General features: G+C 43.3%; 1 protein-coding gene across 1 annotated transcript in view; it reads left to right on the top strand.

The window, feature by feature from the left end:
* Positions 1-11,113: 11,113 nt before the first annotated feature.
* Positions 11,114-25,475, top strand: part of HSD17B2 (hydroxysteroid 17-beta dehydrogenase 2) — a 43,147-nt gene continuing 28,785 nt past the window's right edge. The window contains exon 1 of the mRNA XM_081807866.1: positions 11,114-11,674. Coding sequence (XP_081663992.1) covers positions 11,248-11,674 — 427 coding nt within the window. The 5' untranslated portion in view covers positions 11,114-11,247. The remainder of the gene's footprint in view (positions 11,675-25,475) is intronic.

Here is a 25,475-nt window from a genome sequence, read left to right as displayed (position 1 = left end):
TGGCCTTCCTTCTGCAGCAGGAAGAAGCTGGCAAACCATTCAGCCTAGTGAGAGTGGGTCATTCATGCCATTATCCCCCTTGATTCAGAGTAGAATTTTCACACTCTGGCCCTTCCCAAGAGGGAGGAAAGGAGGTGAAGACAGAGGCTGTAGACTAATTGCAAGGCATTTAAGGGAGAACGAGAAAGGAGAGTGATTTGGAGGCATGGGCAGAAATAGTTTTATTCATGTTGATTCCTTAATGTATGCATGAGAAATAAGCTGTATAGGTAGAGAACCAACCTGTGTCAGTAAATAACGTGGGTAAGTCCAAATACAACTCAGGGATCTTTCAAGCTGGCTCTTCACTAATGTTATTTTTTTTATTTTTTAATTTTTATATTTATTTATTTTTATTATTGTGTTCAATAAGCCAGCATATAGTACATTATTAGTTTTTGATGTAGTGGTCAACGATTCATTAGTTGCATATAACACCCAGTGCTCATCACCACACGTGCCCTACTTAATACTGCCCATCACCCAGTTACCCCATCCCCCCCACTCCCCTCCCTAATGTTACTGTTTGGTTATACAATGTCAAATAGAACTCAGGGATCTTTCAAGCTGGCTCTTACCTAATGTTTTTGCTTTGATACACAATGTATGGGAGGCAAGGACAATGGGTTCATGTGTTTGACTTTTCCATTCTTGATGCTGTTTTGTTCTTTGCTGTGGTTAGTGCTGAGAAGAGAAGGAAATCAGCCCAAGAAGAGCACAGATAAAAATATCAGGATTTAGCATGCCACCTCCTGTTCACAGAATCTAGCATTTATTCCCTAAATCTCATGAGTATGAATTTCTATTGTCTTAAGAGCAGAGCCCTATAGCTTTTCACTTTTGTTCCCACATTGCCTGCTGACAGTGACAAAACTTTTACGGCTGGGCGGGTGGGGGGGGGCTCTCTGAAAAATGAGGACAACATAGAAAATTTCTCATAAAGTTAAATTTATTCAGTATGAGACTTTATTTCATTCTGAGACTGTTTCCTTTTTTCTTTTTTTTTTAGTGTTAAGATACCTTTTCTTTTGTAGACTGTTGATAGTTGATTTTTAAATGCATTCTCACTTGGCAAAGTTAAATGGTGGAGACTGAATGTGTACCTCTCTCCTTTTAAAAAGATTGCACTGGTTATGAAGTACAAAATTTGGGAAGTACTGATCTAGGCAATTTTATTATTTAGTTGCAGTCTAATTATTTAGTTATGGTCCCAGGAAATTATCAGCTAGAATCACATCAAAGATTTGTAAGAAGATTACACAGTACAGAAACTAAAAAATGTAAAACATTTCTAAACTTAAAGGTAGGATAACTTTCTCTATAATACTAAAATCCAGATTTGGATTTTATCAACAACACCTTTGATGTCATGAGCATATTCATAGATTAATAACTCTGAGAAGCACTTCTGAGCTCTGAAAGCCCCAAGCTCCCAATTTTTGTCTTTTTCAAAAAGAGAAAGAAAATGTCTTCTGAAAACCATGGAGCAGAGGGGAATCTGATTCTCTTCATGACTCTTAGAAAAAGAGTGGTTTGGGTAATCTTAGAATAGGAATGGATGGTTACTAGGACCTAACATGGCTGGCCAATAAATAAACATGTGAGATTAGGATGACTCTACTGATTAGTGGAATGAGTAAACACACAGATTTTGGATTTCAGCAAGGGATTTGACAAAGTCACTTTTGATATCATTGTTGGCAAGATAAAGAAATGTCAGATGATTAATATCAACTTGAAAGATTTCCAGAGGTATGTGTCTCATAGCTATATTGTAATTGTCTATTTACTGGTCTGTCTCCCTAATTAGAATTTAGGCTTCTCTGTGAAGGCAGGAACGAAGTCATTTTACTCACTGTTGTATTCTCAGTACCTAGAACAACACCTGGCACATAGTAGTAAATATGTGGTGAATGAATGACCGTCTTATGAAATGTCTTGCTTCAACACTTATAAAGCTATGCACCATTCACTTAGGTTTTCCCATGATATGTCACTAGGAGGAAGGGATAGAGGACCCAATCTTAACATGAAATTTAACAGGGTTTTCATTTTCATTTTGATACAAATAAAATATCTTATAAGGACAGGGAGAGCTGAGCCTTACCAGACGGTATAAAAAAGACTTAGGAACTTTGCTTCTGGTAATGGCAAAGAAGATAATTAGGATCAACTCTCTTGCTGAGGGCTTATCCAACAGAGCCAGATAAAATATAACTCCTCAAAGGTGTCAAATGCTGAAAGAGAACAACTGCCAACTCGAAATTCTATGCCCTTGAAGTGAAGATATCGTCAAAAATGGTGCAATGAAGACATTTTCAGAAAAACAAAAACAGATTTCATCACTTGCACCCACACTAAAGAAATACAAAAAAAGGGGGCCCCCGGGTGGTGCAGTTGGTTAAGCGTCTGACTCTTGGTTTTGGCTCAGGTCATGATCTCAGGGTTGTGAGATCAAGCCCCGTGTCGGGCTCCAAGTTCAGTGAGGAGTCTGCTAAAGTTTCTCTCTCCCGCTGCCCCTCCCTGCACACTCTCTCCCTCTCTCAAATAAATAAATGAATAAATCTTAAAAAAAGAAATACTAAAGAAAAATGATCTCAAGGGCAAGCATGGTGATAATGGGAAGGCATGAGAGGCCGCAAAAGGGTAACTACTTTGTTGGAAAATCTAAATGACTGTTGACTGTATAAAACAAATATAATAACATCCTGTGGGATTTGACATGTCTAGATAATAAAAATTTATGAGGACTATAGCATATAACTCAGGATGGTGGGGAGTGGTGTGCAAGTGTTCGAAGGTCCTGGCATGATCTACCAAGGGAGCAAAAATACCAAGTCATGGTGGACTTTGGTAAGTCATTTAAGTAACTGATAAAAGGATCACAAAGAGTGCATACGTGTCAAGGTAATGAGGGGGGAGGGTGGAAGAATAACAAAGAATAATTAATTCAAAGGAAATCAAGAAAGTAGAAGAAAAGTAATAAAGTAATAAAGAATAGAAAAGAAGGTAACCAGTAAAATGATAGATTTAAACTAAACATATCAATACTTACATGAAATGTAAATGAACTAAATTGCTTGTGTAAAAGACAAAGATTGTTATATTGGAAAAGAAAATGAGTACCCTAGTATCTGGTGCTTTGAAGAGACTATCTGAAATGTAAGAATTCAGCATACTTGAAACTAGAGGAATGGAAAAGACCCTCTTTGATATGCATGGATCAGTGGAACAAACCACAGAATATACATTCTAAGCACATATGAACGTTTATAGAAGTCAACTATGTGATGGGCCATAGAGCAAGACTCAAGATATTTCAAAGGACTGAAATCACACATAATATGTTTTTAACATGAGTAAAGTTAAGCTAGGAAGTGCAATAAGATATCATTAAAATTTCCCATATGAAATTATAAAATACATTTCTTTTTTTAAAAGATTTTCTTTATTTATTTCAGAGGGAGAGGTGAGAGAGAGAGCACACAAGCATGAGCAGGGGGAGGGAAGAGGGAGAAGCAGACTCCCCACTGAGCAGGGAGCCCAACTTGGGGCTTGATCCCAGGACCCTGGGATCATGACCTGAGTCAAAGGCAGACACTTAATGAACTGAGCCACCCAGGCGCCCCTGAAAGTATAAAATATAAAATTTCTAAATAACCCATGTAACAAAGAACAAATCCTAATAGAAATTATAAAACATTTTTCATTGAACAATAATGAAAATAGTTCATACCAAACACGGGGAATGCAACTCAGGCATACTTCAAAATATTGCACAGCCTTAAAATGCATATAGTTTAAAAAGAAAAAAGGCTTAAAAAACCATCCATCTAAAGAAGTTAGAAAAAACTTGATAAAGCACTTCACAAAGAGAATATCACATAGCCAATCAACATATGAAAAGGTTTTCAAAATTATTAGTCATCAGAGAAAAGAAATGTAAAACTCAATTAGATCCAACTGCAGATCTATCAGAATAGTTAAAATGAAGAAGCCTGACAATACCAAATTTGAGGAAGGGTGTGGAGCAACTGGAACTCTCATAGTCTACTTGGAAATGGTACAATCATTTTAGGGGGAAAAAATGGCACTAAAGCTGAATTCATGTATATGCCATGGATTCCATAGTTCCACTCCATTGAATGTACCCAAGGGCAATGGATACACATGTGCTTCAAGATATGTTTATAAGAATATTTATAGCAGGGGCACCTGGAGGGCCCAGTTGGCTAGGCATCTGACTCTGGATTTTGGCTCAGGTCATGATCTCAGGGTCGTAAGGTTGAGTCCTGCCTCTGGCTCTGTGCTTAGCATGGAGTCTGCTTGAGATTTTCTCTTCCTCTCCCTCTACCCCTCACCCAGCTTGCGTGCATGCATGCGCTCTCTAATAAATAAATAAAATCTTTAAAAAAAGCATATTTATAGTAGCACTATTCATGATAGCCAGCAAAGTGAAAAACTCATTTTTCCATTAATACAATGGAGAACCAAATAGAGGTATATTTATGCAACAAAATGCTTTACAGCAGAGGTTGGCAAAATGCTTACGTAAAGAACAAGATAGTAAATATTTTCGGCTTTGCAGGTCTTATGATCTCTTTCTCAACTAACCAACTTTGCCATTGTAGCAGGAAAACAGACACAGAAATAAGTAAATAAATGAGCATGGCTGTACTCCAATAAAACTTCATTTACCAAAACATGTTAACAGACCAGATTTGTCCCATTGTCTGTAATTTGCCAACCCTTGTTTTCTGCAATGAAAATTAGTTATCCATACAACATGGATGGATCTATAGTGTCCCAGCTGACATTAATATTATATGATTCTATTTATATAAAGTTTAAAAAAACTGGCAAAGCTAGATTATGCTGTTAAAAGTCAGGATAGTGGTTACTTTTGAGGAAGAGAGAAAGGAGAGTAATTGGGAGGGAGCATGAACGGGGTTTCTGACAATGTTCTTCTTCTTGACCAAAGGGGTGTTATAATTTCTTTCATTCATTGAGATATGTGCATATATTATTATACATATAATTATGTATACATTATATAATATAAATATGTTTATATATAATATATTTATAATAATATATTACTATATATGTATATATATACTGCTACATATGTATATGTATAAATAAAACTATCTTCATAGTTTTTTGTAAATCTATTCTTTTTTTAAATTAATTAATTAATTTATTTGTCAGAGAAAGGGAGAGAGAAAGAGAGAGAGAGGACGAACAGGGGGAGCAGCAGGCTCCTCGATGAGCAAGGAGCCAGACATGGGACTCAGTCCCAGGACCCCAGCCGAAGGCAGACACTCAACTGACTGAGCCACCCAGGTGTCCCTGTAAATCTATTCTAAAATAAAAAGGTTACTTAAATATATTTTTACACCTATTTATTTTTATTATAAATAAATATATTTACTATCATATACTCATAGAGGTATAAATCTAAAACATTAAATTATATTATTATAAAATTACTAATATTTATCATACCTACATATTATCATATATTTAAATAAACTTTTAACTTTAGAATACCTTTAGCCTTACAGAAAAATTTGAAGACAGGATGGAGTTCCTGTGTACCCACAGGCACTTTCCCATACTCACAACATCTTCCATTACTATGGGGCATTTGTCACAACTAATGAACCAATATGGATACATTCTCATTAACTAAAGTTCATGCTTTATTCAGATTTCCTTAGTTTTTTTTTTTTTTAAAGATTTTATTTATTTGACAGAGAGAGAAAGAGAGAAGAGCAGGGGGAGAGGGAGAAACAGGCTCTCCGCAGAGCAGAGAGCCGGATGCGGGACTCGATCCCAGGACCCTGAGATCACAACCCGAGCCCAAGGCAGACGCTTAACCAACTGAGCCACCCAGGCGCCCCCCAGATTTTCTTAGTTTTTACCTGATGTCCTTGTTCTGCTCCAGGGTCATATCCAAGATCCCGCATGACATTTACTGCTCATGGCTCCTTAGGTTCCTCTTGACCGTGACCATTTCTCAGAAGTTCCTTCTTTTGGATAACCTTGACAGTGCTCATCAGGCCTTTTCTAGAATGTTCTGCAATGACAAAGGGGCCATTTTCATCACATGACTTATCACTGTTGATGTTGACCTTGATTACCCGGTTGAGGCTGTGTTTGTCAGGTTTCTCCAGCGTCAGATTACTCTGTTTCCCTGTCTCCATGCTGTGTTCCTCAGGAGGAAGTCCGCTGCGCTGCCAAGCTCATTAAGTGACTTCTGTGTCATCTCCTTGAGTGGGGAATATCTACATAAGTTACTTGGAATTTTGCCATGTGGGACACTTGTCTCTTTTCCTCCATTTATTTATTTATTCCATCATTTATTTATATCCGCATGGATCCATGGATATTTATTTACATTTATATTTTGGACAATTTCTCCACATGTATTTTACAACAAAAAAACTTCAAATGACAAGAAAATGCCTACAAAAACTGGAATTTTATTTGACAGCAAACACAGTGAGAGTCAACTGAACAAGATTCAGTTGTCAAATGAGCAAATGAGTCTTTGGACATATGAGTAAAAATGTCTATAAGGGGCATTTAACAGAATTGAAGACTATCAGACTGGAGAAGGAATATCTTTCAAATATCTGAAAGAAATAAGGAGTAGATGTGGTCTGTGTGACTCCAAGTGGCAAAGAAAGGACAGATCACAGGATCAAACTTGATCTAGAGGAGAACTTTCTAATAATGTCCTCAACTGGAAAGTCAGCCTTCAGAGGCTTGGCTGTGCCTGTGATCAGAGGTGTACTGACAAGATGACCACTTGGTGGAGATGTTACAGAGAGAATCAAACGCGAAGTTACTTCAGATTCCCTTCTAAACTCAAGGGCCACTGGTACTAAGAAAGTGTTCATTCCAGGATTCTCAGAAATGTTTTTTGTTTGTTTGTTTGTTTTGGCCCAGGTTGGGAAATCCTCTCTTATGGGTAAGATATCTTGTCTTCAGAGGCGCCTTTTGGAAGGCACCTCTGCCAGCAGAAGGAAGCAGCTCATTAACCTGTTGGCATCATTAGTGAGAATAACTTGATCCACTTGGCTCCTTCCCCCAGAAAGCTAAGAAGCGTGCAAAAAAATGAGACATTTCCAAGCAAGGATGGCCTCAAGGATAGCCCTAAAACAAAATGATGGGGACAAAGAGGAGTTACAAATCAGCTCAGCCAGATGGAGGAGGTCCTCATTCAGAGGCAGGGCAGCCCTCAGATAGACCAGGACCCTAAGGTCCTCATTCAGGGGTCAGAAGGAGTTGGGCTAGTTCTCACTGGAGAATTCTGTGACTCCATCTGTGTTCCCAGTTGGTATAAAGCCTTCCTTTCCCCCACCATCCAGCCCCACTAGTCACTGCTCCTGTGGCAGCTACTCCCCAAGGTCAGGAACTGGGTCCATATTATTCACTGCTGAGTTCCCTCATGGCTGGTCTAGAATCGGCCACCTAGAAGGCACTCTGTAAAGATTTGCTCTTTCCTTTATTCATTCAACAGATGTTAATTATGTACATGCCATGGGACTGGCACTAGGCTAGGCATTTTGTGCACAGTGAATAAAAAACAAAAAACAGATACAGTTCTTGCCCTCATGAAGTTCATGGTCTAGTAGGGGAGACAGAACAGTCTTTTTTTTTTTTTTTAAGTTTTATTTATTTATTTGAGAGAGAGAGCGCAAGAGAGCACAAGCAGGGGGAGCGGGAGGCAGAGGGAGAAGCAAGCTCCCCACTGAGCAGGGAGCCCGGAGCAGGACTCGATCCCAGGACCCTGGGATCATGACTTGAGCCGAAGGCAGATGCTCAACCGACTGAACCACCCAGGCGTCCCGAGACAGAACAGTCTTAAAAATAAATTATGTTCAGAATTATGAATGGAGCTAACCGCAGGGAAGGGATGAATACAATGGTGATGGAAGAGATTGAGGTTGGACGGCGAGAAGTGACATGGAAGCAGGTGTCTGAAGGATGGCAAGGGGAAGAGCTATGTGATGAACTGAATGAAGAAATGAACGTGTGACGATGGAACTGGCAAGAACCTTCCCCTCTGCCCAGGAGTCAGTGCCAGGCTCAGTCGGTTGAGTGTCCAACCCTTGGTTTTGGTTCAAGTCTTGATCTGAGGGTTGTGAGATCCAGCCCCATGTCGGGCTCCGTGCTCAGTTCAGAGTCTGCTTGGGAGTCTCTCCCTCTGCCTCTGGTGTACTCTCGCTCTCAAATAAATAAATAAATCTTAAAAAAAAACACCCCAAAACCTTAGAGGGCTGGGTTCCCTTTCTTTAGAAGAAGAAATGGAGCCTCAGGAAAGGCTAGGAAGTGGCAGAGTCAGGATTTGAACTCAGTTCCATGGGGCTTTACAACTCACCATCCTAATATTGTGCACCTCCTGCCCCATCAGAGGGTGCGGAGCATCCTTACCTAGACTTCTGTGCCATGGCAGCTTTTGGCCTTTCCTCGGGAGTCCCAGGACTGAGCAGCTGAGAAGCCAAGTGGGCTGCCACCAGAAGAAGACTTGCTTCATTTTCAGTGGATGTGCCCACATCAGGAAACCCACAAGGGTGTTTGGCTCCAGCCCCAGTGTGGGAGCCCTGAAGAAGTGCCAAGGTCCACAGCCAAGAGCCATAACCTGTCCTGCACCCTCACCTAGAAAGCTATCCAATACCTGAGCTAGCCTGACTGAATCCTCCCGGGGTGGTGACGCCATGAGGCCCAGGAGAGGTCCCCGCTCCCGGGATGGGTGTGCACACAGCCGACAGGAGGGAACGGGGTGTGTGGAAGGAGGAAGACCTCAGGTCTAGCCAAGGGAATTCCAAATCCTCACCCCAATGCTTCCTGGCCTGGAGCCAGCAACATCTCCCCACCTCAGGTGTCCATGTGGCTGGGAGGGCAGACAAGATGTGCCATTGCCCCACATAAGACCCCTGTAAGGTCTTTGTTGTCACCCCACACAGTTCCACTGTACGGTAAGGTCCACAAGTCATTGCCTCCCACCTGGTCTCCCTCGGACCTGGAGACAGCCCTGAGCCTAGGAGGGCTGCCTTTGTAACTACCCTGGCCAAGGGCAGATGAGCAATTCTCATTTCCCCAACTTCCTGTCCAAAATTCTCTCTACCTTTGTCCCTGACAGACTGCTGGGTACATTTCCTCCAAAGTCCAGCCTCCCCCACACCCCCTGTAAGTGGAGTCTTGCCCTCCTCCTGGCCCCTCAGCCCATGCTAACTTCTGCCATATCTGGGGACTAGTATATATTCCACTGGGCAATTTCTTCTACTCCTGAAGTTCTTCCTTCCCTGTTTAAAAAGCATGAATTGGGCACGTGGGTAGCTCCATCAGTTAAACATCCGACTCTAGATTTCGGCTCAGGTCATGATCTCAGGTTTCTGGGATCCAGCCTGGCATTGGGCTCCCCGCTCAGTGGGGAGTCTGCTTAGGGATTCTCTCTTGCTCTCCCTCTGCCCCTCCCCCTGCTCCTTCTATAAATAAATAAATAAATAAATAAATAAATAAATAAATAAATAAATAAAAAAAATCTTAAAAAATAAAAAGCATGCATTGCCAGCATTTATGAGACTCCTTCTGGTGTGCCAGGCAGGGTGAGCTAAGTGCTTTACCTTGGTATTTTTATTATTTTACAGCTGATCAGGGGTCTAGAGAAGTAGACCCTCCTGACTTCCTAGTTAGTAAGTGGCAGGGCTCAGGTTAGATTTGAATACAGGTAATCTGACCTCCAAGTGAGAGCTTTTCCTGTCTCTCCAGATATGCTAATACCTGGTCTTTATCAGAATTCTGCCCAGCACACGTAAGATGTGCCATAAGCCCAGCGGCTGTGCCCTTTGGGACTGTCAGTGTTATCACTGGTGGTCAATTAAGTGTCAAGGCTCCAGAGTGTGGCTCTTGAGCCAGTGGGTCATGGGCGTGGTCAGGATGCACCTGCTCTTTCATAAGGAACGTACCCTCTCCTAGCTGCAGTTTTCCTCTGTAAATGAGCATACTGATCCCTTAAGTGTTTCATGAGGTTCAAACAAGCCTAAAGCAGGGAAGGGCTAGTTCATAACGTACTGACTGCGTTTTATTTTTTGCCTAAAGCAGGCAGTCGAGTGGCTCAGAGCCACTGAAACAAGGCTGCTTGCCTCCACTGCTGTGTGATCTTGAGCAAGTCTCTGGGTTTTTTTTTTTTTTTTTAAGATTTTATTTATTTGTTTGAGAGAGAAAGAGGGAGTGAGCACAAGGGGAGGGGCAGAGGGAGAAGCAGACTCCCCGCCAAGCAGGAAGCCCAATGCAGGGCTCGATCCCAGGACCCCGGGATCATGACCCGAGCTGAAAGCAGACACCCAACCAACTGAGCCACCCAGGCGCCCCTTGAGCAAGTCTCTGACCTCTCTGTGCCTCAGTGTCCTCCCTTGTAAAATCACTACAAAGAGAGAACCTTCCTCATAAAGACGCTGTATTCGAAGAGACGGGGCATATTGACTGCTGAGTCCCAATGCCTGGAGCAGAGCATGGCAGAGAATAGTCTCAAAAAAGAGAATGAATGAATAAGTAGCGGAACGTGGCCCTTGGCATAAATAAGTACCAGTGGGTATTGACCATTATAATTGTATTATCATTGTTCTTATCTCTGCCTGGCATACCTCCTTTCTGGCAAGACCAGCACACTTGTCATCTGCCAAGAATCTCTTCCTCTGTATTCTATCTTCCCTCGCTATCCAACACTTCACCCTGACGCAGGTGGGAGATGGCGCGCAGACACAAACAAAATCAGAGTGGTCTTCCCCTTAGATCTTCCAAACCTCACTGGTTGCTTGCATTTACACACGCATGCACACACACACACACACACACACACACACCCGGTCCCCATCCCCCGCAACCCACCCGACCCCCACCTCAGGTCCGAAAAAGAAATTGACAGTCACGCCCGGGCTCCTAAAGCAGAAGACGTTTCCCGTGAGCTAAAGGTTTTGTTATTCAGTGTTCAGATTGAATTCTGTCAATTATTATCCAACTAGTTATCTCACCAGAGGTCATGAAAAAATAACCTGTGTGCGTTTGTTGTGGGTGAGTATGTTTATGGGTCATGTGTGCAGGTGGCTTTGGGGGAGCTATTGAATAGGAAGTGCTCTGGTATTTATATGAAACTGCTCACCGGTTTCAAGGACCCACCAGCAAAAACGTGCCTGTATGAGTGTGCTTAATCCCTGCTCATCCGAAGTGTGCCAGAGCCACTTTCTCCCCCTCCCTTCTTGCCTCTCTGTACATATAACCCAGGCTGCTGCACCCAGCCTTTGCCCGCTTGTCTCGCTGGTCCTGAGCACTCAAAGGTGCAGCACGTCTCTGAGAATGAGCACCTTCTCTGAGACAGCGTGGCTCTGCCTGGCTGTCACCGTAGTGCTAGCAGGAATAGCCCTTTGCAGTCTCAAGAAGAGCCCAGGGCAGGCCGGCAGAAAGGTGGTCTGCCTGGCGGGTCTCTGGGGAGGGGCTTACCTGCTGCTCAGCCTGCCCCTCTCCTGGAGCTTGATCCTCTGCCTCCTGTCCTGCTTCCTCCTGTATACTTACCTCTCTGGTCAAGAGCTGTTACCTGTGGATCAAAAGGCGGTGCTAATCACAGGTAAGTGGACGGTACTGCAGTTCTCACTCAGGGCAGAACCTAGCACGGGCTTTGGGGTAGCGGGAATTTTCAAATTAGGTTTAAAGATAAAATACCTGGCATGGAGTAATGAAAGCACATCCCCGAGTGTCTTTCACTGCGGTGTTTTGGTTTGCTTTTTTTCACCAGATGAACTGGAAGGGGCTGGAGATAAGAGGGACTGACGAGGGGAAGGGCACCCAAGCCATGATTTTGTTCATTTCCCAGGATAAAGAAGAATAAGCAAACCTCTGGTATTTCATGTGTTTAGTTGGACCCAGGAAAACCACATAGGTTTCTTTAGGCTTAAATGGAATTTTGCTCTGAGGTTAATGTTTGGCTGTGTTCTAGGCTTAGGCTCTTCTTATTCCTTAGATGTGCAAGAAAGCTTGCAAAATCAGCCTCTCCTTGTACTTCGCTGTATTTTTGAAATATCGAAGGGACGCTTACCCAGGTTGGAAATTTTGCAGTTTGCCTGGCTGCGGTCACAAAACCGTGCCTCATCTGAACCTTTTGTCTTCAAATCTGTCATTAGACCGCTAATGTTTCTTAATTGAATCAAGTTGGCAGTATGTCTGGAAGGCAGTTGCTCATTAGCTCAGCAACCAGCCTTTTTCTTCTTTTGTGTTTTTTTTTCCACTGCAAGTGTGAGGCCAAATTAAATTCCTGTGTGTTGTAAAACTGGTTTGTTTGGTTGTGAAGTCTGAGCTTGGATGGGGCTTTAATTAGGATTACCCACCAATATCCTAACCCAGAAAGTCCTGCCCAGGTGAGGCATCCTGTGCAGAAGCATTTGCCCCGAGGTCATCACCCCACACTGGGTGATGTGTGCAGGTGGCTTTGACCTACTGGGATGAAGGCAAACTTAGGGTGTGGATGGAAGCAAATCAGGGCTCTTCTCATTGCACTGAGAAATGGACTGTCAAGTAACCTGTCCATTTTGCCTTTGACGTTAACCCGATAGTGAAATTCTCTCTTAAGATAAAATGCAGGTTGGCATTTTATACCGTCTTTTGAATCTCTCCCCTCCTTTTCGTTCCACTGCCACTTATTGGAGTTTTGGAATGCTATGGAAAACAAGCTTTTTCAATTGGGGGGGGGTGGGGGACAACCCAAACAGTTCAAAGGTAGAAAATATAGTTGATCAACAGGATGTTTATCTAATGAATGTCTAGTATTGTCTGGGATCATGCATCTAGAAGACAGGGTAGGTTTTCCACTTTTTCACTAGAATCCTTATGGGGGGGCTGACTGAAAAGCTGTAATAGCAGTCTAAAATCCTCTGTTCTATGTGTACCATGTGTGTATCCGTGATCTTCAGAATAATTGCAGGTTTTTATTTATTGTACTTTCCCACTTGCCTGAAAGAAGATGGAACAATTAAGCATGTTAAAAAAAATACGTAACAGTCATACTGTGCTTGATGCTAATGGGACATGATCTCTTGGAGGTCCAAATAGTCCTGGAAAATCAATTTCAGGGAGCAGTACTTCTTAGGCTAATAAGCAAAAATACCAAACCTTGGGATAAACTCTGGCAAACTTCAGGATGACTGAGAAAACAGGAGCCCTGATTTGCTTCCATCTTGTCTTGTATATTTATCTTGTCAGTGTACTGTATCCTCTGTTTTTGAAGATGTAGGCATGCAGAAACCCACAAAATACACACCCAAGTCAGTTAGCCTACATCAGCCATTGAAATGTCCTGACTTGTGTTTTGTTGTGTGTAAAATGACTGATTCAATTAGGAACTCAAGCCCAGTGACTAATCCCTCCATGAAATGCTTAGCAATTAGACAGCTTGGAATTAAGAAAGGAGCTACATCCATTTAAGGATGACTGCAATGTCCCCTTAAGGTTCTAAGTCATTTTCGTGAGATATGCCACAGTTTCAGTATAATTCTAGAGGTTTCCAGACCTTTCTACTAAATGGAGAAATGTAAAATGAATCCATCTAGTTAGAGCAGAACTCATTAACAAATAAGGCACCCTTACTTGGAATAATAATCTTTGTTTCAGGTCGGCTTATGTTATAAATGGGTACTCATTTTAGGGTGGTTGAAGACCTGTGGTGGTGTACATCAAAAGCCATACATTTTATTCCTTTATCTGATAATTCAAGATTTGGAGACTTCTCTTAAAGAAATAATCTGAAGTACGGGAAAAGGGTAGACGCAAACAACATGGCATATTCACAATGTTGTTCAGTGCATCATTTACAATCATGAAATATCAAAAGCGATTAAAATGGTGACAGGTTACCATCTATCCTCTGGGTGTAACAACGGACGAGAATTAAAGATGACAACCACAGGACTGTGTCACAAAATGGAAAGATGGGCTAATGGGAGACCCAGCGGCTCCAGGTGTTTGAATAAGACCGTACCCATGTCAGAGGGATAGGAAAACACTGAAGGAAATTGTGAATGGCTGGACTTGAGCACTTAGATTTGTTTTCTCCCCTAGAATTCCTCCAGTGCAGTTCTATTCCTTCTATAATGAAAACATTTTAAAGAGAGATCATGTTAAAAGGATGAAGTCCATTTTAGTGCCTATTTAATTATGGACCCCGGTATAAGACAATTACAAAGATAAGTTGAAAACAGTAACTTTTTTCTTTGAGTCCCTTACTTCATTTTGCTAGGATATTTAAAGATATTTTGTCTCAGAAACATATAATTATAGTAAGAAGAAAGAAGCAAGCATAGAGCTTCGGAAACGTCATATTTGTCTTCAAGGCATCTGAAGCTATGTAGCCATTCAATTTTTAAAATGGCTGTGAAATTAGTGAAGAGAAGGCCCATATCATTGCAATGGCATCTCAGGCACAATAAAATGGAAAAAAAATGTTGAAGTCTGACAGGCTTGGGTTTGAATCCTGCATTAACTTGCCTTAGGCTGCATCCTCCAGAAGCCGGGCTTGAGATAAGGGTTTAGGGGAAAGGGCTTTATTAGGAAGGTTTCCAAGGAATATTTGTCTGGGAGTAGGGAAAATGGGCAGGGAAGGGAAGCCAAGCTGGGGTGCAGCCTCAAGGGGAGCTGGCTGAAGGTCATGTTGGCTTACTCGCTTGGGCTGATCTGGAGGCAGTGGGGGTCACACATGAGAACTGTCCCCATTGGGGGCCGGGGAGCTGTAGTCCCAATGCCCTCACACCTGTCAGTCATTAGTTAAGGGCTGTCGCCCCGCCTTGCTGGTGGGGAGGTGGGGAGGCTTAAACTCCTGGCACTTGTGGTTTTCCATGTTCACCGGCAAAGTGAGCTCTGGTGTCCTGGGGCAGCCCTGGAACAAAGTCGCAGGTGCTGGCTGCTGAGAGTGGAGAACTCCATGGATTAGAGCACACAAAAATGGCCAAAGGATCTGGGGCAGTAAGACATTACCTGTTACATAACTCTCAGTAGCTGCATGACCATTCGCACCCAGCTTTGGGCTTTTGAACTTCTGTTTCCTCCTCTGTAGACTAGAAATGACAGTACACACACACACTCTCTCTCTCTTATAGATGGCTTTAGTGGATGAGACAGAGGGAGAGAGGGAAAGGGGGAGGGAGAAGGGAGGTGATTTTGTGCATCAGGCGGTGAGGGGAAAAGTTGAAGAGTAGGGGTTAGGTAGAACAAAGAAAAAGAAAGTCTGACAAAGAAATGGAGAGAAGAAACACTCATTTATTTATGTAACAACTATTTATTGAGTGCTCAGTATGTGCGGTGTACAATCTAGAAACAATGGGGGAAGAAGATTAAAGCCCATACAATCACTATGTTGTCAAATGATGGGATCAAAGTTTCCAGTTTCCCTAGACCTTTGACCACTGGGTTTCTCCTCCTCCTCTGAGGTGGTGCATTATCCTTCTCAGCCTACCCTTGGAACTAGGTGGAAAACGCAAAGGTAACTTTGATTTTCTGCCCTGGGCCTTCCATCCTGGCCCCTCCATCTTTCCCAACCATCTTGATTCAGCATCTATTGGGTGCAGGGCACACACCTAGAGGGCTTCATAGTCTGCTGGGAGAGATGTGGCCATAACTAAGCATGGTTGTGCGATGGGGCACAGAGGTGCCTCCAGGAGGGTTCCTGAATGCCTGGAGCCCAGGGGTGGGCCAGGCTCCTGTGTCAGAGGCTGGGGAAAGCTTGACAAAAGAGGGACCTCATTAGGAATGAAAAAGCAGCTTTCTAGAGGGAAAATAGGAAGGTCTTCCAGGCTAATTGGTTAAGCAGCTACTACACAACACAACTAGCACTCATTAAAACTTGTTGAGCTGGGTAATTTTTAATTAGAGTTTTCAAAACAGCGTACAATGGGGGATGGATGAAGGGCTGGAAGAAGGATCTGTGTTATGTGGAAGTCCTTATTTTATGCTCTAAACAAAGGGTCCTAGGTGGATAGTGACCCCTTCTGGGACTTATTAAATAGTCCAATTAAGGTTCTAAAACTGAACACTGTTGGCGTCGCTTGGGATTTGGGCTCCTTTGGATCTAACATTAGATTACTAAGATGGATAAATATTGACAGTGGGCCATGGGACTAAGAAATAACATGACTGTGTTCAGAGTTTTACATTTTATATTTGATTCTCACAACCCTAATCACTTACATCTTGTGAACAAGGGCACTACATGTCCAAAGTCACCGAGCTATTAAGTAGCAGAGGTGGGCTAAAACCAGATCAGACCTACCTACCACCAAAAGCCATGCTCTTAACCACTGCTATTACCAGTGTTACTAACTAGTTACGGTGTCTAGGATATAAAATGTGTTCATTCAATCAGCAAGTAAATGCTGACGATCTATTCTGTGTACAAGACTCTGTTTGATGCAGAACTTGGCAACTGACTGGATGCAAGAGATCCAGGTGACAGAAGATAAAATGAAGGGACCACAGAGAGTGATAGGGCTGTTTGAAAAGGGTGATGATTTCAGAGATGGCACAAGAGTGAATTTGACTTCGGTTTTGATTTTGAGGGCAGGAAGGGGGAAGTGCAGGTGGAAAGCCACTGCCATTTGAAAATACAGAACGAGGCCTTGGTTAGGTTTAGAGAAGGAGCCTGGAGAAACTTGGGTCACATAGTGATGGTTAATGCTACAAGGGAAGAGGTCTTTGAAGTCTATAGTAAGGAATTGATACGGTCCGCCATGAGCCTATAATCCAGTCAGCCTATGGAATTTTTTTTATATGAGCACATATCATGTTTTATCATTCAGTTTAAGCTTTACCTTACCCCCCTACAAAGAAGCATAAACAGGTATTGCTAACCCAGGTAATGTTGTAAAAGTTGGCATATGATTTTTTTTTTTTTTAAGATTTTTTATTTATTTGCGAGAGAGAGAATGAGAGACAGAGAGCATGAGAGGGAGGAGGGTCAGAGGGAGAAGCAGACTCCCCGCTGAGCAGGGAGCCCGATGTGGGACTCGATCCCGGGACTCCAGGATCATGACCCGAGCCGAAGGCAGTCGCTCAACCAACCGAGCCACCCAGGTGCCCCTGGCATATGATTTTATTAGGCATTCTAGATGAAGTGTTTTGACTGGGGAATGAAAGTCGCCCCACCCCCACCCCAAATGTATTGTAAGCTGTTTGAAGGCAGGGGTCAGGTCTCTTTCATGACTGTGTCCTCCTTCTCAGTCTTTGAGCCCAGGAGAACTAATACAATGTTAATGAGTGAATGAGCCATAAGCGAACAAACCAAGCTGGTGTAACGTCCTCCTCTTTTTGTGGTCATTGGTTGGATACAAAGGCATTGCCCCAATCTGCCCACGTGCTTAGGTCCTTAACTCTGCTCGTTCATTTTGCTAGGGTCATCTGTGTAGAAAGGACAGTGTGACATGGCTGAGCTCTGAAGGCCGCATTGTTCTACAGTGACTTAATTGTTGGCTTGTTCTGGACAGAGATTTGTGATGACTTGGTTCTAAGTATGCTCCCGCTTACCCAGGATGTGGTGCAAAGAGAACATCCTCTGGTCCTGACCAGGCTATTGAAACTGCTTTCCCAAGGGTCACGGGTGTCCCAATCACTGGAACTTGACTTCTGTGCCAGCGCTGTGACCGTATTTTCCTTCTTGACATGGCCTCCTTTGCCTTCCAGGATGCTGCTTTTCCATGCTTCTCCCCCACTGCTCTGTCCCTTGTTTCCTGCACTCAGCAACAAATACCCACTCCTTCCTATCTCTCCCAAAATGTACAAGAGTCCACCTGTCCCTGACTGCACTCAATAAGTGTCTCTGAAATCCTGCCATCAGCCCAATACTCCCTCTCTGTTGATGGCGCTATCACTATCCACCCATCTGCCTGAGTCAGAGAATTCAGAGCCATCTTTGAATCTTTCCATCAATCCACCCAAATCAGAAATTGGAGAGTTCTCCTTGACTCTTCTCTTTCTACCTCATCCAACCAGTCTTTATTCATAACTCGGTGACCTTTCACCGTCTTTTGAATCTCTCCCCTCCTTTTCGTTCCCCTGCCACTCCCTGTGTCAAAGCTTCTCAAGTGGACTCTTGTAATAGCGTCTTGGTCATTATCACTATCCCTCATTTCTCCATCCTCATCCTGTAGCCAGAATAATGCTTCTCTAAAATATGAAGCTAACCGGTCCCCATTAAAATCCTTCTATTTCCCTGAAAGTCTGAATGTCTTGTGCAAATGTTCTTGACAATAGAGGTCGTATCATATACTACATCTCTACTCTCCAAATTTCCAGGGAAGTTCTGGATACCTATTAGTTTTCCAAAATGTTGTAAGGTATCCAAGCCACTGTAGTTAAAAAAAAAAAATTTACTACCTCTAAGACAGGTCAAGTGTTGCCAGGGAGGTAAAACCTGAGTTTTTCAGAAGGTTCCTGGTGCAAACAAGTTCTTTTCTCGAAAAATGATCAGATTATCTTTGTCCATACCCTCAAGGCCATAGCTGCCTTGTCAATTTGTGTACGTCAGTATCTTAACCTTAATTACCCTGCAGATTGTGGAATTCCCTATTTATGCTCCTAAAGATGAACACTTTCTAGGTGCTATTCCTTTGCCCCATCCCCCGTCTTCTTAACTTTGGTGTTCGATGCTAGGCTCTCCGAGTCCGGAATTAGGTTAGATCAGAGGCTGTCAATATGTATGTGCTAGGACATGGTGTGGGAAAATGTTCTGAGGTAAGGCCATTGGCATCAGGTTAGTGGGTAGATGGTTCAGATAGTTCTGTTGTACTGAACCAAACAGACATTAGCAGATGACCTGGAATGAGGAAAATCAGTAAATCCCGGTCCCAAAGAGTGCAAGATGGGGGCCAAGTAAGCAGGGAGCAGTGATGGAGTGGAATAGGGGAACTTGCCCAGCTTGGATGATCCAGTGACCCCTGGCAGTTCCATCCCACCCGTCATCACAAAGCGGCATCTCCTCTTAAGCACAGAATTCACTACAGGCTATACTCTGTCACTCCCTGATTCCTCCACATCACAAGATCCTTCCTCTGTGCTCAGAAATACCAACTCCCATTAACTTCATGCCATAAGCAGGACAATGGAAAGATATATGTCCCCTGAGAAACAATTCTAAAATCCAAGAACAGAAACCATTAGGAACCTTGTGTTGAATGCCCTTTGTGTGCAGAGGACTCAAGGTCTGGTCCTGGGCCAGGGACATTTTAAATTTGAGTCAGTGCCCAACACGGTCTTAGACTGAATAGAACCCAAATTCCACTTTTATGAGTCAAAGGCTCTGATAGGTCAATGAAACACTGGAAAGGGACTGGGATTCACTGAATCCTGTTTTCTGAAGACTTGTGTTTACTGAAGTCCTGAGGCCTACAGAGTCAAACCAAACCCAGGCATCATTAAGAAGGTGATTAGAGGGGTACCTGGGTGGCTCAGTCGGTTAAGCATCCGACTCTTGATTTCAGCTCAGGTCATGATCTCAGGGACATGAGATCGAGCCCCACATCGGACTGACTCCAAGCTGGCTGTGGAGCCTGCTTAAGATTCTCTCTCTCTCTATCTCCTTCTGTCCCTCCCCTGACCTCTCCCTCTCTTAAAAAAAAAAAAAGAATGCGATTAGAAACAAAACCAAAATTATGTTCCTTTCTTCAAACAGAGCCATAACATATGTACACCTAATTGCAGGTCTGGTCACTGTTATTTGGGGAGGGTGCAGTGGTTAAGGTGACACACTTAAGACAGTGACCAATTTGACCACCAACTCCTGCCTTGCCACTCACTAGCTTTCTGACCTAGAACAAGTGAGTTAACCTCTCTGAACTTTAGTTCCTTATCTGTAAAATGGAGCTAATCATAAGACTGATCTCCCTGGGATTATTGCCAGGATGGAATGAAATAACACACAAAAAGGGCCATCTGTAGGTGGTAATTCTCATCCTGAGCCAAACAGTGCTGCCTGAGGGTGCTGATGATCAGATAGTCAGAGGATAAGGTTGCTAAAATAGCCCAACTCTGGAAAGATATGAAAGAGAGCGAGGATGACTGCAACAGGCCCTGGAATATAAGACAGAGGAAATCACTCCGTCAGAATCCTCCTTCCTAACATGCACACCTTTTCCCACTTACAGTTTTTTATTTATTTATTTTTTTTTTTTTAAGATTTTATTTATTTATTTATTTGAGAGAGAGAGAGAGAGAAACAGCATGAGAGGGGAGAGGGTCAGAGGGAAAAGCAGGCTCCCTGCCGAGCCAGGAGCCAGATGTGGGACTCGATCCCAGGACCCCGGGACCATGGACCTGAGCCGAAGGCAGTCGCTTACCAACTGAGCCACCCAGGCGCCCTCCCACTTACAGTTTGAGAGAAGCTTTAGAGTAAGCCACAGGAAGTGTGTGTTCACACACAGACAGTAAACCAATAAGTCATCTTAGGGGAGCATCATTATAGGGCAACAGTGTAGGGGTTGGGATTTCACTGTATCTTATTGCCCAGGCAGGGTTTGGCCACATGCAAGGGGTCTCCCCTGGCCCACTCCCCTCATTACAGGTCAGTTGTAATTGGGTTGGAGGGGGGAAGTGGTGAGGGGGAAAAACATCCCGCTCTGCCATTGTGGGGTTTACACAACCAGTCATCTCCCAATGCTCTTTTCAGGATCATCCCTTTCATCTAGTGGGGTTGTTTGAATAGCCCAGTGATGGAAAGCTCAATACCTCCTCAGGAAAATCATTCCATTCTTATACAATGCTAATAGTTGTAAATATCTTCCTCCTAATGAGCCAAAATATGCGTCCTTGGAACATTCATCAATGCACTTAGTTCTGCCCTTGGAAGTCACATAATCTAATTAAAGCACTCTTTTGCATGAGAGCCCTTGAAAGACGTGAAGACTGTATCATATCATGACCAAATCTGCTTTGAACTAAATCTTCTCATTCCTTTTACCATTCCCCCCAAGGCTGGGTTTCCAGAACTTTCATTATTCTACTCTGTCTTCTCTGGACCATTTCCACTTACTTGTCATTCCTTTGAGATGTTGACTCAGACTTAACATCATGTGCCATCTTGGTATGAGCAATGCAAACCAGACTGGAGCTAATGAGGTGAAATGAAATCAGAATAAATGCGAGGTTCTTCATCGGATGTTGTTGCTTTGCTTGGTGGAGTCAGTCCATAACAACCCTTTTTCCCCAGCTGAGTTCTGAACTGATTGAGACAGGGAAGCAAGGCAGGTGGGGATGGAGACCTCAGCTTTATTACCAACCGAAGCACTGGAGAAAGTGTCTTGGATGTGTAGTGTTCATGGTGCACCCACTCAAGACAGGGTGGAAAAGTCTCAAGCCTCACCCATAGGGAAGGGCTTGGGTTGAACTGCTACACCATCCCAGCCCAAGAGCGCAGGCATTTTGCCAGCTGGGAGATCCTGAGGAAGAGCAGAAAGCTTCCCTATGACACTCTGACCTCTTGAGTTCTCTGGTCCACTTCTCGTCCTGACTACTCTGAGGTGGTGAGTTTGTGAATTGCTCTGAATTGTCCTTTTGACTCTTCTCCTAGAGAGACAAGAGACCTTTGCATTGACCGAAACATTCTTGTCCTGTTCTGTCAAACCCAGCAAATACTTTGCTCCACCTTTGCAGGGGAGGAGAGAGCCGCCAGGAGTGTCACACTGATAGATATCCCTCCATATTGAAGGAAGCATAGGAATTGGGGAAGAAGTGTTCCCCCTACTACTAGGCTCTGAAAACCAGCTCTCTGGATGGAGGATGCTCTCTCAAAACTGCAGCTTGTATGACAGAGGTCCAGGAAGGTGTGACTGAAAACTTAAATGGAGGCAATGGTGAGCTGTTTGCCCACAACCTCCTCCCCCAACCATTCCACACCCTGCAACAGAAACACATACACAGGGGCACCTGGGTGGCTCAGTCGGTTGGGCGTCTGACTCTTGGTTTCACCTCAGGTAGTGATCTCATGGGTTGTGAGGTGGAGCCCTGCGTCAGGCTCTGTGCTCAGTGGGGAGTCTGCTTCATTCTCTCCCTCTGCCCCTCCCCCACTTGTTCTCTCTCTCTGTCTCTCTGTTTCTCTCCCTCTCTCAAATAAATAAATAAATCTTTAAAAAAAGAGAAACACATACACAAAACTTCACTCTTAAGATGCACAATATCTAAATGAAAGTATTAGACCACTCACGGACTCTGGGTCCTTGAACAAGCAGCTTCACCTTTCTGAGGTTATTGTCCTTATATGTAATGCAGGATTCATGACTGGTACCTGTTCTCAGGATTAAATAAGATTATGATATATGCGTGCTGCATGGCACATAGTAGATGCTTCATGAAATATAATGATTTTTCCCTTTTCCTCATCTTGTCCTGTCTAATAATCTTCTTGGCAAAGGAGACACAAACAAAAGAGGAGTTTGGTAGTTCTGCCTCCTCTGCTATTCATGAATGCCAGCTCCCTGGCCTCATTCAGTGGTGTCCTGCCCCTTTGTTCATTTGTATTATGACCTTTCATTGACTGCCTAGTCCTCTTTCTGTGGTTAACTGGCTTCTGCAGGCCTGTCTAATCTGGGTGTTTTTTTTTTTTTTTTTAAGATTTTATTCATTTATTTGAGAGAGAGAGCATGAGCAGGGGGAGGGACAGAGGGAGAGGGAGAAGCACACTCTCTGCTGAGCAGGGAGTCCAACTCAGGGCTCAATCCCAGGACCCTGAGATCATGACCTGAGCTGAAGGTAGACACTTAACCGACTGAACCACCCAGGTGCCCCCTAATCTGAGTTTTTTGTCTACAGATGCTTTTCTTACAGGTGAGTAGGGCTTCTCCTGTACCGAGACCCTTGGTTCTGTGCTATGTCTACCTGGGGCTCTTGCCCTGCTAAGCCCTGGCCTCATCTGAGGGTTCCCTGTGTAACCACTCTGGTCTCTTGAATTTTCTCCCTTGATTCTTCTCAGTCTGTACCCTTTTCTTTGAGTTGTCTTTTCAGTTTTTCTATTGGAGAGAGAGTCTTTCGAGGGCACTGAGTTATAAAGATCTTGCTTTGGGCAAAATGTTCAGCAGCCACCTTTCCTTCTGAGTCTCCATCTGTGTATGGGCCATGGTGGGGGTGGTGGTGCTGAGGGATGAGGGTGTGTGACTGATCTGACCTGTGGTGGGAGACACAGCTGCTTGTTTTCATGGTTCACGTTGTTGTTGTTGTTTTTGTTGTTTTAAATTACATATTGCATTAAAATTTAGTTTAAAAAGTAAAGTTTTATATATCATTTGAAAAAATGAAAATTTAAAAGTCATAGAATTAAGTAATGAGTCTTTAACGTTATAAAGCTATTTGTAACAGTAATTAGAGTAGTGGTGCTCTTTTACCCTTATAAAAATGTTACAGAACTCAGATCACAACTTGGATCCTCAATGATTCAAGTGTCTTGTCTTACACAATAAGGGTTTGGTCAGTTTCAAGATAGAATTCCTCCAAATGTGTTGTCCTCAAGTTACCCAGTGACATGGCCCATCAGCTCACACAGTGGAGAGCCTGCTGCTGTGGCAATTCTACAGTGGTTGCTCGGGTCTTTGGCCGTTGCCATTTTCCCAGGGGTTGACACAGTTCATGTCTTACTAACCACTTGTTGACTGTCTACTACGTGCACTTGAGGTACAATGGAGAGTAAAGACAGACGAGGTCTCTGCCCTCATGAAGCTTCATCTAGTGGAGGAAGACATACAACAAACACACCAATAAATAGGTGAGGTACTATCAGCACTGAAAGATTTCGAAGACATGGGTAATGGTTTCACCGTACTACTAACAGCTACCTTTTATTGGAGGCTTCTATGTGTCAGGCCCTGTGATTAGCATTTCCATGCCTAATTTCACTTAATTCTCACAGATACCTTATCAGATCATTTCTTTTAAACATGAAAAGCTTTAAATAGGCAAAAAGTAGAATGAATACCGACAACATGCCCAATATGCATATTCTAGAACAACCATGATCAAGGGATTGATGAGATAATTTCTATTACTAATCCCATTCAGAGATGAAGAAATTGAGGCTTTCAAGAGATAACTAAGATCATATAACATAAAATAAGTAAGCAGCAGTGCTAGAATTCAAGGGATGGCACATGCAGTGCAGACAGGGGAATGGCAGGCGGGCCCCCTGAGGCAAAGGGACAACGACTACCAAGTATTTCTGCTAAGCTGCCCCAAGCATCTTTGGCTTCCACATTCAGACCCAGGGTCCTATGGCAAAGCTGGCTTTCAGCAATAAAAAGAGAACTCTGTCACCCAGCGATGCTTGCCTTGGCAGCTCCAGAGAACCCTAAGGACTGAACGGCCAGGGACTTCCCTAAGTCTGCTCTCCATTAGCAGGGCTATTATGTGTCCAATGAGAAGCTATTAGTGCCCTGTGCAAGATGCCTTCTCATTTCTCACGGAGTCAGTCCCTGTTTTCCAAATATTCCCAGCTGTGCCTGGGGGGCTGTCACTTGGCTACCTTCAGGTTATTACTTCAAACCTACCTTGTGTATTGTTGAGTTTTATGATGCTTTTGGTAGTGTGGAAGGGGGATTAGAATCCATTCATTCATTATTTCATGAATAATTATTGAGCGCTCTGTGCCAGGTACTGGGAATACAGTGACATTCATGCATACAGTGACATAGCATTCATGCATATAGTGACATAGCATGCATTCTGAATAAACTTCCAGTGTAGTGGGGGAGATAGAAAGAAACCAGGACATTACAAGGCAGTGCAGCCTATGAGAGTTCAGAGAAGTGGGCAGAGTGAGAGGAGAGAAGACCACCCACGAGGCTGGGGCAGAGGCCATGGGTTTGGTGAACAAGCAGTGAATTAAAGGGACTTTGTGGTGGAAGAATCAGAGGTCTTGCTGGCTCATTGGATCTAGGTAGAGAAGAAGAGGAAAGATCCACCACACACTGGACTTGCCCTCCTGTAATCCTCATCAAAACCTTTTGTAGTTCCTTTTGCCCATCTGTCTTGCCAGATGGACTATGGACTCTGTGAGGACAACAATGTGTAAAGCATGGTGCCCACAACAGGTTCAAGGAATGAATTTATGAACAAATGAATGTAGAGAATAATTCTGAGGGTCTGAGAATGATTCTTACAACTAAGAAACAATAGATTTTGAGAGACGGAGGGGGAAGATGCTGACTTTGAAGAAAAGATAAAGCCTTTTGTTTGAGACATGTTAAATTTGCGTTGCCATGGTTGTATCCAACTGGAGATGTCCAGATGGATTTGGAGAAGTGAGGCTAAAATCCAAGAATGAGTCCAAAACTGGAGATACAATTGGGTTAATCTTCCACATAGGTGGGATAAATGAAGCTCTGGAAGCTAAAATGGCATGTGAGAGAAAAATA

Source organism: Leptonychotes weddellii, chromosome 16 (assembly GCF_054177405.1).
Source record: "Leptonychotes weddellii isolate Sample4059 chromosome 16, ASM5417740v2, whole genome shotgun sequence".
Lineage (NCBI taxonomy): Eukaryota > Metazoa > Chordata > Mammalia > Carnivora > Phocidae > Leptonychotes > Leptonychotes weddellii.
This window is presented reverse-complemented; position numbering and strand designations above follow the sequence as displayed.